Genomic DNA, 14350 nt, shown 5'->3' on the forward strand with positions numbered 1-14350 from the left:
CGCCGCCGGGGCCCGCGGGCGGGGGGCGATGTCCGCCAGGGCGCGCTGCAGAGCGGCGCGGTGGCCGCCGGGGCCCGCGGCGGCCGGGGGAGAAAGCGGGGCGCCGGCGGCGAGCCCGGGCCGGGACCTGCCCTCCAGTCCCTCCGTCCCTCCCTCCGCCGCGGCTCGGCCGGTTGCCCGCGGGTCCAGCGGCGGAGGTGGGGGGAGGCCGGGGCGCGGGGCCGCACCGGTGGAGCGGAGCCCCGCACCAGCCCGCTCCCCGGCTGCCGTTGCCCCCCCTCCCCTTCCCGCGGCGGCTGGGGGGCGGGTGGCGGGGGCCGGGGTGGAAATTTACCGGTGCCGTCCGCAGCGCGGCGGCGAGCGGGGGAGCGGGAGCGGGCTCGGCGGGAGGCGGAGGGAGGGAGGGAGGGAGGGAGGGAAGGAGGGCGGGGGGCGGCGGAGCATCGCCTGGCGGGGAAAGCGAGGGACCAAATGATTGTGAGGAAGGGCGGCAGCCGCCACCGCCGAGAGAGGAGCCAGCCGCGGCGCAGCGGCAGCCCCGGCAGGAGACCCGACGCCCGCGGGGCCCGGCTGGGCGGCGATGGCGGCGGGCGGCGGGCGGCGGACGGGCCGCCGGGTTTAGGGGGCGGGGGGCGGCGGCGGCGGCGGCGGGGCTGAGGGGAGCCCCCCCCGCCCACGGGCGCCACATGGCGCGGGCCTGATGCCGGAGCGCGGCCCGGCGCCGCGGCGGCGCTGCGGGAGGAGGAGGAGGAGGAGGATGGCGGGGCTGGCGTGGAAGTGGCCGCGCACCCGTCTGCCCGTGGGGGCCAGCGCCCTGGGCGTCTTCGTCCTCTGCTGGCTCTACGTCTTCCCCGTCTACCGGCTGCCCGACGAGAAGGAGATCGTGCAGGGGGTGCTGCTGCAGCAGGGCAAGGCGTGGAGGAGGAACCAGACTGCGGTCGCCCTGTTCAGGTAGCGCCGTGCGCGGCCCAAGGGCAGCCGGGGACGGACGGACGGACGGGCAGCCGCCCGAAGCAGCGGGCAGCCGGAGCCCCGCCGGGCGCCCTCCCCACCCCGCCAAGCCCCAAACTTTATTTTTTCCTTCGCGACCCTTTGTTGGTGGTGTTTTGTTGTTGTTGGTTCCCCCTCCACCCCCCCAGCGGGGCGAGGGGCAGGCAGGGCCCCTCTCGCCCGGCAAAACTTTTTTGGGTGGCTCTGTTTGCTGCGGGGAGGATGAAGGGGTTCGGCGCGGGGGATGGAGGTTTATCTCTCCTCGCGGGAAATAAGCCGATCTGGGATGCCTTTCCTGGGAGGGCTGGGGTTTCTGAGGCTTGCGGCGTTGCCCGCACAATGGGACGCGTCTGGCTTCCTGGGTGACAGGCAGCTGCACCGGCAGCCCCTCCGGCGGCCAACAAAGCGAGGGGGGCTCGGAGCCGCCGGAGAGCCCCCCGCTTGCGGATCTCCCCTGGGGTGCGCGAGGGGCAGGTTTGCGTGGGTGTTCGTTCGTGGCGGCATCCGCGCCCCGAGGAACTCTTCGGAGGCTCCGCGCTGGTCCTTGACTCTCTGCGGTTTATTATGGCAACCACGTGAAGAGGCACCTTTTCCTCTTCCATTCTTTTGCCGTGGCTGGGAAATGGCGATAATCCTCGGAGCCCTTTTCACCTTCCCCAGCTGCACAGGAGAGGAGGGGTGTTGCAGTCAGGGTGCCTCATCTGACAGCGGTGGAGAACCAGGTCCTTGCAGCGGGGAGGATTTTTGAATGACCCTGACTTAAAAGCATGTGCAATGGAGGTTTGCACGCCCTCAAAAATTTCTCGCACGTCTGGATAAAATACAGACAATTGGAAGGGAGGGAGGCTTCCTGGGGGGAAGCTAGGTTTTCACCCAAATATCTAAGCAGCAAATGGAAAAAGATCAGAGTCAGTGGTAATCAAACTGCCTGCAAAAAGGCCCTCTTTCTTTAGTAAATGCTTTAATGAATCAGATCGAAATTCCAAGGGACTTCTTTTTTTTTTTTTTTCTTCCTTTTTTTAAAGTGGTGTACAGCTTTATTTGATGTTTCAATATTTTTTGAATGCAACTCGACTTGGCATTTGTCATGAACTGGAGCTGGTATGTGATCGCTTTGTATCTTGCCTGCTGGGATAACAGAAGCTTTACAGTTGTTCAGAAGCGCATTCTTCCTTTAGCCCCTGAAGCTTGCAGGAAATATAAGCAATGAAAGGTAATAAGTGGGTGTGTGTTAATATCATCTCATCAGGTTGGCCTGGAAGAAATCTTCCCCTTAGAACAGAGCTAGCAATAAGCTACAGATGCAGGATCCTTTTCCTAGAACACTAACTAACACTAGAAACTTGGCTGATTTTTCTCAGATACTAATTCACCTTAATCCTGTTATGCCATGGCTTCCCATTTTTGGGGGTAGGTGAATCCAGGTTTTTAAAAAATTACCCTGATGGGTGATGTAGGAAAGAGTTTGACGTACTATTTTTCACAGTTGTAAACCAAATGTTGTTTGGAGATTGATAACGCCTGCTGCAGCGTCAGTTTAAAAAAGCAGTTTTTAGACAATTTCCACCACATGGTTTAGTAACAAAAACTCTGCGTGGCTCATCAACTGTTCCACTTGCCCATATGTTTTTCCACTCCCTAAACGTAGCGATTATCTTGGAGATGCTGTTGGAGAGAGACTCTTGCAATAAAAGAAGCTATTGTTTCTTGTCTGTCTCTTGATGAGTTGGTGCAGCGCTAAATACAATGAGCTTTAAATCAATCTGCTTCAAAAAATAAAGTTTTTAAGAGGAAATGTTCACTGGAGATATGTAGTAAGTATACCATAATATTCAAGTAATTGTGATATGGAACTCTATTTTTGATAGATATTTACAGATATGTATGTTAGGTGTATAGATGTTAGATTTATGCAGGTAAGCATGAATTTGCTTATATTAATATTGATAGAAGGTTATGAAATTGAAGTCTCTGTCTGTCCTGCTCTTTGCTACGGTCCTGCTGTCTCTCTGCAAGCGCACTGTGAAAGCTCCAAGTTTCAGTTTCTACTGGAAACTGCCTATGAATATGAGTCTCTGTTTTAATTGCGGAGGAGATATAGAGCTTCACAGAAATCCTCCGTGTGGACATTGAAGTAATATGGCTTTCCATAATAGCCTAATATTAAGTGCGTTTTAATATATTATTATTTAAGAATGACATTAATTGCCATTCTCCCTAGCCCTCCTGCCACATTCTGGTTGCCAAACAGTTTTGGTTTTACTCAGTCTTGAAGAATAAATTTGAATTTATCTGTGCTAAAAATATTTATGAGAAAGTGAAAACTTTCACGTTACTGCTTTGTATAATACAGTGGCATTTGTGGTACTGTACAGGTATTTGAATAGCCAGGGTCTTGCTACACAGGGAAAACATCTGATGGTTTTTCTATCTTTCTCCTCCTGTAAACTCACTGGACTCCTATTGTGGAAGTAGATTATTGTCCACGAGTAATTAACTTGATCAAAACATACTTTTCAAGCCTCAGAAGTGCTATTCCCCCTTTGCCTTCTGTACCTGGATCAAAGACAACTCCAGTAAGTAACTTAGCAAGGTCAATGAAAATGTCAGGGGTAATTTGGGTTCAACTGTGGCAGCTGCGTGCCGGTAACTCCTCAATCTCCACTGCTCCTTCCTCCTCTTCTCTGTACAGCCAGAAACCTTGTGCTAAGATCTGACCCATGCAAACTGTTGCTTATGGAAGAACCCAGACTGTCCTGGTGCTCGTGGGATGGTTTACGTGAGGGTTTTGTGTTTGAATGTGGATTTGCAGGACTGGTTTTCAAATATAAATACCTGTGTAAATAGCCACAGATCGCTGCTTTTGAGGTCTGTGTTGCCTTACTGCAGCTGTGAGTAAGGACAGTTTGTGGGAGTAACAAAATGAGCAGGATTAAGCCTTTGACTCCGGTGTGTTTAAAGTGTGCTCGCAGCCTTGACTCCACATACACGGCTTCCGTGAGTAATCCTGGCACGATGAGTGCATTGAGTCCTGCTGCCAGCAGTGCAGTGGGTGTCTATGCAAGAGCTGCTTGGGTTCGTAGATGGAAGGACAGACCCTGAAAAGCCTGAAGATACAGTTCGGGTTATTAAAAGAGCTCTTGGTCCAAATCCTTTCCTCACTTGAAGCTTCATTTAAAGTCCTCAAATTCTGGGCATTTGGAGTTGAGCACAGCCTAGTAGCAAGCTGTTGCTATTGGCATCCTTTAAATTTCAAGACAGTCGTGGCTGAGGGTAGTCAAACTCTCTGCTGTGGAAACATCTCCTTTCTGACAAACGCTGAAATGTAGTCTGTCAGTCAGATGGTAAACTGCTTGATCTTGAACTACAGAGTGGTGAGAATAGGAATGAGACCATCATTAGTCACTAATGGCTAACATGTCTAATTTACCTACAATATAATGGCTAGTCGTCCTCTGAGGTGGTCAATGTTATTGCGCTCTAATTGTGTTTACAGATGACTTAGGGTTTTTTTTAAGGGCCTAGCGTGGCTTAAATTACTCAGGTAAAAATATTGTCAATTGCTATTTGTTATTAGTGAAGTAAATGACATACAATAACATACAATAACACTTTTAGGATGATTTTATTTAAAATGACGGCAGTCAGTTAAAGGCAGAGATGGATCTCTTCCATCTGCCTTACAAGCTCCATGTAACCACAAATCTCAAGCACTGCATGTTTATCTGATACTTCTGCTTCATTTGTGGGGTGGACCTTCTCTGGGGAGTGAGTACGTTTGTGGGTAGCAGTGGGCTTTTGACTGTCAGGACTCCCACCAAAAGGGTTTGATGGCGACTAGTGAATAGGTGAGAGGTTCTTCAGGAAAAGATGGGACAATCTTGTCTGAAAGGCAACAGAAAGGCTACCCTTGAGATTCAGATTGTGTTCCTGCTTCTGCTGCAGCAGTTTTGTGTGATGCTGAGAGGTCACTCAGGTTTTATTCTGGGAGTGGCTTGGTTGAGCTGGCAGCAGATGCCTCCTGTGAACTCACTGTTTGTGACCTGCCTCCAGCCCAAAGCATCTGCTACAAGTTGGTTCTGCTCCCCAGTGCTGGCTCCTCTGTCCCTAGAGCCAAACTGGCCGTGCTTATCTTGGCAGGTGGCTTTTCCACTCCTTTTTCATCAGGTTTGGCCTCTTGTCCATTTTCCAAGGACAGAGAGGAGAAGCTACTGGCCTGAAATCACACAACAGGGTCAGTTGCATGCTTTGCAAAAATAATGCTTTGTCGCTGCTACACGACGTGCCAGAGGGGGGTCTTCCTACTATAACCTCCTCTGCCAGCTGCTCTCTGCCAGCTGTTAATGTCTGTACGTAGAGTGCAGTCACAACAGGCGCCGAAGAACATCCCTTTGCACAAATCATTTTTCTTTCTAGATTGTATTAACACAGAACTAGAATTCCAGGTCACTTCCCCGTCTGGGTAAGACAAATGCTCTTGCCAAGTCAGCGAGAGTTTCTTTAGTTCAGATGGCTTTTTTTTCCTTCTCTTGTTACGTGAGCATTGCAAATTACATCAGTGTTGCAATCCTTGCTGCGATATTTCAAGGCAAATCTGAGATGAAACTTTGTATTCCTCAGGTTGACTAGGTAAGAGTTTTGCCCTGCTTAAACAGCTTTATCAGATACTGTATTCCTGCTTCTTTCACGGAGGCACGTGCAGAGTGGAGTTAGGATTAGAGCTGGGAGATGCTGGATTAGATCAGTTCTGCCTCTGTGGCCCACAAAGCCCTGGCCTGAAACCATCAGATGTGCTCAAATGTTGTGCATTGTCAGTGGCCAAATCCAGCTCATTTTGCTCTCCTGAGCAGGTCTCACTCCTGCCTGGCTGTGTTTTTAATTCAGCTGTTAACATTTTGAATGACTTTGTTGTTGTTGTTGTTTTTGCTGCATTGGTGATAATTGGGTATTCGTAATATGTAGTTTCTTGGTGTCTCCAGCTGAGATGGGAAGTTGTTTTGGTGAAGAGGTACAATTTGAAGAGCAGGTTAAAGGTGAGAGGAAGAAATGTTCACATTCCATTTTATTATTTGGAGGCTGTGATGAAGAAAGGAAGCTGTAGAGAGATCTGGCTTCATACTTTCAAGGTCTTTAGGTGTCCTTGGATACCTAAATTACATGAAAACAATGAGAATTAGTTATCTGAGTTAGCTCATGGCGTCTTTGCAGATGAGGGTTGTGGTGGCAAGATAGGAATTGACTTAAATTCCTGAGTTCCAGCTCATTGTGTCCTTCTTCCTGGCCTGTAAGTAACATTTTCTTACAGACTTTGATTCCGCCTTCCTCACGAAACAGACAGTCGAGATCCCTGTTTCTAGTATCTGGTCTTGCAAAGTTTTGGATTGCTGCTTTGCTTTGAATTTGTAAAAACTCCAGTGCTGCCAGCATTTATGGGAGGGTATAGCCAACTCCCTGAGGCTCTTTTCCTGTTAGCTGGGAGCGTAGGGAGGCCCAGAGCCAGGCTCTGGGGAACAGAAGGAACAGTGACTTTACTGGAATTTAGGTTACCTGACTAGGGCCCCGAAAGTCTGGTATGTGCATACACAGACACTGCTGGATGTATGTATTTTCACATCTGTGCTTTCCCTTTCTCTGCCTTATAGTGGATGGGGAATGGGCACTGAATCATCTGTACAATACAGTAACCAGTGATTTATTCCTCTACTTGTAATTTTCATCTTCAGAGCAGCCAAGAGTGTTGCTCCCATTTGATGATGACATATATAAAAAGACCTATTTCTGAGGCTGGTTCCTACTAGGTAAGTGCATGGAAAATGGATTGGCTTTCCCACTTTAGAATTTGTCCTCCCACAGTGAGGAGGAACCTCACTGAACTGAGGAGGCTGTTTGGACTGCAGGCTTCTGTTGTTTCAGTTTTCTAAGCACCAAAAAAGACTTAATTTTAAATCTTTGGTATATATATTAACCTTTTTCTATATGTTGCATGTGGTTGCCAAAATGCAAGAAAATTGCTCCTGATGTTAAATCATTTTAACGTAGCTGCATGCAGTTAAATTCATACTGAAGCACATTAATCCATATTACATAGTATTTGCAGACCTCAGTGGAGATTCAGGTTTTGTTATGTCACAATTTTTACACATAGAAGACTAGGGTCAATTCTTCTCCCAGCTTTTGGAATCTAAACTGATTAGATAAACAGCGGGTGGGGTGGGACATAGCTCTGGTAAGTTGCTTAACCCTAGCAAAGTCTTTTTCTGTGAAGTAATGATTATGGAAGCTCTGAGCTTCACGAAGAAGCTGTGCCTGTTGCCTTGACCTTAGCGGTATTTGAAATTTTTGACAAGGTGATTTGTGCTGTGGAGAACAACATCCTGGCTTTCACCAGGATTCTGGAGGTCACTCTCCCTCTGCTCTGTTCAGGAAAAAGGTGAAGGCTGTGAAATTAGGTTGTCATAAAACATTTTCTGGCCAGCAGAGTGGTGGGGTGGTTTGTTGTTGTGTAAAATCAACAGATTGACTTACTTCAACTTCTTCTATTCCATCTGCCTGGAAAATGCCCTCCTGAATTTCTCAAGTGGAAATTTTCAAGTGGAGATCTGGCTACAATGAGGCCTTTAAAGCTGCTGGAAACAGCTGAATAGAAAAGTGTAACTTTTTTTGTGTTCCATGTTTGCTGTGAGCATAATTTCATTTCCTGAACAACCATTTTATTTATATTTTTTGTTTTTTTTTTTCTCTCCACCTCTTCTTCAACCCATTCCCATTCTTAAGCTGCTTGATGTTCTCCTCAGCTTTCAGGAGATCCCCAGACTCTTTGGGTGGCTTCTTTTATGATTATCCAATCAGCATCCGTAGCACTGAGGTAAAGAACTTGTGTGAAATTATTTACTCCTTTATCTCCCTCCCTTCCTGAGTTGCCGGTCCCTTTCTTAAGAATCCTACAGCTCCCACTGATGCTCGGGACATCTATCATTTTCCATCCTTGACATGCCGGTTGTTGGCTATCAGGCTTTCCAGGTAAACTGCAGGCTTTGCCTTAATGTAGTAACGAGATAAAGTCTCTATGTATCAGGTCTTCTGTGCCCTGAGGATGCACAGTGAGCTTTCATTTAAAAGCTGCTATATAGCTTGCCTATATTTTAAAGAGCACTAAGAAAACAGATCAGCTATTTTGCTTGCTTTCCTGTGGGAAAACTTGCTTGCCTATTTCTGGAATGCCTGGAGTGGCCATTGCTGTAGTAGAGGAGCAACAGCTTTGTATTTCCTGTCAAAGATGAAAGACAAACAAACCATTTCCCACATCGTCCCCCCAGCGAAGACATGTTAATGTTTTTCCTGTGCACTCTGTCTTGGCCAAATGCCAGCTCTGGCAATGCCATTTCGTCTGCCTCAATGTTTGGTGTGTCTCTTATATACGATGTTTCACTCACACTGTTGGTCCTGCAGTATTGTATGTCCCAGCGCAGGGCGATGAAGTATCTACTGCTATAGGTGGTACTCAGAAGTGCCCCAAGAGTTGAGAACCAGCCCCAAAAGAACTCAAATATGCAGTGGTGGTGTGATGCTGAATCCGAGGCTCATCGGTGCCTGCCTCTCTCAGTGAAAGTTGATAAGACTTAGCCTTAGTGGCAAATGGGATGAAGACTCTCAAGTTATGCAGCCATGTTTGAATCTTTTTACTCTTGACTGTCAAGGGAGACTTGATTCTGGTTCCCCAGGTACTTTTATACAGTGAAGGAAATAGAGTTAGAAGGGATGTTAAGGAAATGGTGTCTCCATGGCACGGCTATCTCTGGTAACTGAACTTCAGGTCGAGGTCACCACTGAAGTCAGTAGGGAGTTCCATGAATAATTACCAGTCTGTACAGAAATCATCATTTATATGGTGCCATAAGCTTGCAGAGAGACATTCCGTGCTCTGCAGGAATTTCAGTCCAAGAATGTGTGTAGCTGGAATAAATCTTACTGTGCAGATTAGAAATTTTGATTCATAGAGTGGGTTTTCCCTCTGTTAGTACAATTTTTAATGTGAAGGAATACCTGGGCTATTTGCTAGTGACATGCTGTCTGAATGTTTGCTGGAAGAATGGTCCAAATACTTGTGAGGGTTTGGTGGGTACTGGTCTTCCTTGCTACTGGTACCTGGAGGTACCAGTTTACTACTTGAAAAGTGCTTAATGCTTCTGTGTAAATTTTTGTCTTTCTGTGGCTTCCATTAATCTATTTAAAAGGGAATAGAAAAGGTCTTTATTCCATATCTAGTATTCATTTGAGAAATTAATCCCTGTTCCTGGATAGTAACTTAGAGTTTTACTTCATTTTCTGTAATGAGTTGCAACGTTAACCATGCTGGCATGGTCTTTTTTTTGTCAATAAACTTTTAATTACCAATGGGTAAATATTTTCATTACATGTCACAGTCTTACATTTGTCACAAGTCCTTACCAGTATTTAAAAGATGGTATATTACCATTTGTAATAGGTTGTATGCTCTGCCTGGCCTGGTATTTAAAAGCATGCATGTGGAGTCAGACACTTGCCTTTGTGAGCAAAAGCGCAGGAAAGGATTAACCAGAGCCTACAGTTAATAAAGAAGCCAAAGAATGAATCTTCAGTTACTGATGAAATTCAGATTCTCTACTTTTGACTGTCGTTTTTATTCTTTGGGCTAAGCGACTGCTTGCTTTAGCCATTGTCCCTCTCCTTTAGCTGTTCTTCTTTGTTCCTTGTTCTTTCCATTTATCTTCTATCAAAGTCCCATATGGGGAGAAAAAACATAGCCACTGTAGAACTTGTGTGCTGTTCGCTGCCATCACCCTGCTCAGCTTCCTGGTACGTGCATTTTCCTCCCACCCCAGATTTGTATTCAGTGTTCGGTCTCTGTCATGTCTCTTACTGAGCAGTGGCACCAGTCAGCAGTGCACCCCTCAGCTTCATGCTGTCCTGTTGCATTTGCTGGCAGCCCCCAGGCAGTGGTGTTCCCTAGTGCCTCGTGTGGTGCCTCACATGGCATTGTGCTTTGGACCCTACAGCATTGCCCTGGTTGTTAGACCCACTTGCCCCACAGCACAGGGGTCTTTCAGTCCATGACACACTGGCCCCATGGCAGCACCTCCATGTCATCCTCGGGTGCTCCTCAAGACTTTTGCTGCAGTCGTAGGAGTTGGAGGGTGAAATGGTGTTTGGCAAGCAGCAACTTGGAGCACAGTGAGAGCTGCTTGTGTGGAACTGGGAGGAAATTAGGACCTGAAGAAAGGCCAGGTGGCAAAGAAGAGAAAGGGTGTACAAGGCTAGTTGGGGAGTTAAGCATATGTATTTTTTACTCTTTCTTCTTGAGCATCTTTTCAGTTCGTCTTCATGTTCTCTCATGGTGAGCGTGACCTGTGGGAGTCATCAACTTGGAGTGTTCAGTCTCTGGGTCATATGAAAGCTTGGTGGGAGCAAGCAAACTGGGAGCCCCAAGAAAGGTGGGAGCTGCGAGACTGGTGGGCTCTGTCACTAGACTGCAGCAGTCAGTGCTGCAGCAGACATCCCTAAGTAGTTAGAATTGTAATGTTTAGGTTGCAATCTTTAGAGTGACCTTGCTTGTTTATGGGTGATTTTACTGTCCATCCACTCAGGCAACATTAGGTTCTTATTTGTCTGAGCAAGGTTCAGACTCTTTGCAGTCTCCTGCATTGTGCCATTTACTACTTAATGACAATGTAAAAGACATGAGAATAAATCCATATAGGGTATGGCCATAATACGGGATAGAAAGGAAATGCAATATTCATGAGGCAATAGTAGAGGAGTGCTGTTGGATCAGATGAGAATGGAAATGATGGTCAGAAGTCTCTTACTACAGTTTGCTTGAAGATAGATTGTAGAAGTGCTTGCACAACCGCGTGCAGGGCTCCTTGCCTTTCCTGGCCTCCCTCAGATTGCTGCTCGAGGAGGGCAGATAGCAATAGAGCAACTTGTGCAATTGTTAACCCTGAAAACAAGTGAGCAGGGAGCAGATGTAAAGGGCTGTGAAGCAGGGAAAGTGTTGTTTCTTCCCACAGACTTTAAGCACAGGAATGGTAAGAACAGTGCAGTGAGATCAGTGAGGTGGTGCAGTTCTGAAGCACAGAGGATGCTTCTGCATTACATTATGCAGGATTCTTTGCGATGCATGGTGCTGCCTGGCACGGGTTAACATTTCCCAATTTTTTTTCCAAATGCTTGTTGCACGTGTGGAGGCTGGGTTAGTATGTGTATGTGTGTTTGATGGGTATGATGAGCGTAGCCATTTCTGGAGTATGTGAGTGAACTGTAAAGATGCCTGGAGTTCATGCTAATGCTTGAATAAGCCTGCGTGGGCAAGTATAGAGCTAAAGAGCTTGCATCAGTGGAAAGCCATATGTTTCTGTGTGATCCAGGTGTTTCTGCAGAGCAACAAGGTTTCCAGAAAACTTGGAACTAAGAAATTTTTAAAAAGCAGGTGAACAAATAGGGAGACTCTTTAGTGAAAGTAAGTTTTGTTGTGGGCAGGAAAAAGAGGGGGAAAATATTTTTCTAGCAAGGAGGGAAAAAAAGCTCTGTGGAAGGACCTGTGAGGTGCACAGAAATATCACAGGCCATGCTTGGAGCAGCTGATTGCAACCGAGGCTGGGTGCAAAATACCTTTGAAAGAAATACATGCTGCATTCAATTTTATTTGCTTTTAACTAGACTTCTGTAATTTTTATGATATTAAGAAATACTGGTGGGATGAGAAACTTAAGTCTGTCTACATATGTCTGTCCTGCACTTCTGAAGAGTTATCGGTAAACCAGATAGCTCACCTGTAAGGTCTCAGAAAGTTTATACCTCAGCCACAAATATTCCTTGGTTACATGGAGAGGAGTTTAAAACCATTCATCACTGTGTGGGTCTTAATTCAGGAGTATTAGGAGACCTTTTGCCAAGGGCCATGACCTCGACTGTTTTCAGGCTCTGGAGCCCTGAGGCTCAGCAGTCCAGGGGATTCCTACCTGTGAAATTTCACCTGGCTTGGTGATGGTTACTCCTCTCCCAGAGCAAAGCAGGAACAGATGCTGAACTATGTATGCTTGTGGTAAGGGGCAGTTAATATGACTTGGGGAATGCTACAAAGTCTGCTGTTGCCCACCCTTGTGATAGTTGTGCCAGCACCTGCAGTCAAGTGAATGTGTGATAGTCTTGATTCCATGGAATAAAAATGAAAAAGGAATTTTTTAGTCCTCATAGCTAAAGTGAAGGGCTTGAAAACATGAATGGTGGCTTGTGCCCCAAAAGGCAAATGAAAATCCATCATGGGTTGTTGTTTTTCTGATGCCTGTTTTCTGTGCCTTAATCATAATTTTGGGAGCCTGACTCATGCTTTTTAAATGCTAGGGATCACTATAGTAAAAGTTACATATCAGCCTATAATTAGATGCATTTTTTTAAACTAAGAAAACCGCAACAGTGAAGGGAACAGGAGAAACAAAACCAATCTGGGCATTCCTTTATAGGTCATATTATTAATTGAACATTTTGTCTTGGCACCCAGCAAGCATCTAGCACAAACACATTTGCTGAGCCTTATGGACAAATGCTGAATATCTCCAGGGTTTAGTATGTCCAGTTGGATGAAACACTAAAAATGCACATGAGATATTTATTCTTTCTATCCCACTCCAGTCATTGCCTTTAAATGTTTAAGCATATCCAGAAGGGAACAGCAGTGTGGAACTTGAGCTAGCTGATCCAAAAATGGTAACAACAACAACAAAGTAAACCTATCATTAGAGAAATCATGTGTTTTGGTAGTTCTGTTTAGACAGCAGAACAAGTGAAAACACTTATCTAGTGTGGTTCAGTAAATGCTAATGGGTCCACCATGTGATAACATGTTTATTTTTGCCTTGGGTCTTTGATGAGTGAACACAGTGCCTTGTCTCATTTTGTTTTAAAAAATCTGTTTTGTGCTTTACTTGTCAAACAGGTCGTTGCTAGTGAAAGTCTCATACTAAGAGGGTTGAGTTTGTTGTTCGTCCCCACCTAACCTGTGGGAAAATGTATTGGCTGGCCTGAGTAGTTATACTGTCAGCTGGTTTTATAAGTTTAGTACAAATTCTGCTTTCTCTTCTGCTGTGGAACAGCAGTTCTACATCATGAAGAAAAGCAAAGCTACCTCTGCTGCCATGGGGGCAAATGGGCTGGTGGGGTTTCCAGTGGGGTGTGGGCTCTTCTCTGTAGCATAAGCAGGAGCATGTCTGTAGTGTGCTTCCACTTGATATCACAGGTCAGCCTAGATGAATATCAGCTTGCTCAGGACTATACTTTAAGAAGTTCTTTCCCAAGTTTGACTTAATCATTTGGTTTCAGATGGTGTCTTGTGTGGCTGAGAGACTCTTACTCCTTTCCATTTAAGATCACAGAATCGCAGAATCATGGAATCTTAGGTTGGAAGGGACCTCAGGGATCATCTAGTCCAACCTTTCTAGGAAGAGCACAGTCTAGGCAAGATGGCCCAGCACCCTGTCCAGATGACTCTTAAAGGTGTCCAACGTGGCCGAGTCAACCACTTCCCTGGGGAGGTTATTCCAATAGTTGACTGTCCTCAATGTGAAAAATTTCCCTCTGGTGTCCAATCGGAATCTCCCCAAGAGCAATTTGTGTCCATTCCCCCTTGTCCTCTCCATGTGACTCTGTGTAAACAGGGAGTCTCCATCTTCTTTGTAACTACTCCCTAAGTACTGGCACATGGTGATGAGATCCCCTCTAAGCCTTCTTTTCTCAAGGCTGAACAAAGCCAGCTCTCCCAGCCTATCCTCATACAGCAGCTTCCCAGTCCTCTGATCATCTTGGTGGCCCTTCTCTGGACCCCTTCCAGCCTGTCCACATCCTTTTTGTACAGCGGGGACCAGAACTGCACACAGTACTCCAGGTGTGGCTTGACAAGCGCTGAGTGGAGCGGGATGATGACTTCTTTACCTCTGCTGGCGATGCCCTTTTTGATGCAACCCAGCATCCTGTTGGCCTCCTTGGACGCAGCAGCAGCCCACTGTTCGCTCATGCTGAGCTTTCTGTCCACCAGGACCCCCAGGTCCCTTTCCACAGAGGTGCTGTCCAGCCAGGTAGATCCCAGTCTGTACTGCACTCCCGGATTATGTTTTCCCAGGTGCATGATCTTATACTTCTCCTTGTTGAACTTCCTAAGGTTCTTGCTGGCCCACTCTTCCAGCCTGTCCAGATCTCCCTGCAGAGCAGCTCTCCCTTCTGGAGTGTCTACTTCCCCATTCAACTTGGTGTCATCAGCAAACTTCATCAGGCTACACCTGATGGCGTTATCCAGATCATTTATAAAGATATTGAATAACATTGGGCC

At 46.6% G+C, this 14350-nt stretch overlaps 1 protein-coding gene across 1 annotated transcript in view; it reads left to right on the forward strand.

Moving 5' to 3' along the window:
- The first annotated feature begins 432 nt into the window (after positions 1-432).
- The window catches only part of ST8SIA1 (ST8 alpha-N-acetyl-neuraminide alpha-2,8-sialyltransferase 1), a 129783-nt gene continuing 115865 nt past the window's right edge, over positions 433-14350 (forward strand). Inside the window, exon 1 of the mRNA XM_064459991.1 lies at positions 433-951. Within this exon, the coding sequence (XP_064316061.1) occupies positions 701-951 (251 nt within the window). The 5' untranslated portion in view covers positions 433-700. The remainder of the gene's footprint in view (positions 952-14350) is intronic.

This window comes from Phalacrocorax carbo, chromosome 1 (assembly GCF_963921805.1).
Source record: "Phalacrocorax carbo chromosome 1, bPhaCar2.1, whole genome shotgun sequence".
In the NCBI taxonomy this organism is placed as follows: Eukaryota; Metazoa; Chordata; class Aves; order Suliformes; family Phalacrocoracidae; genus Phalacrocorax; species Phalacrocorax carbo.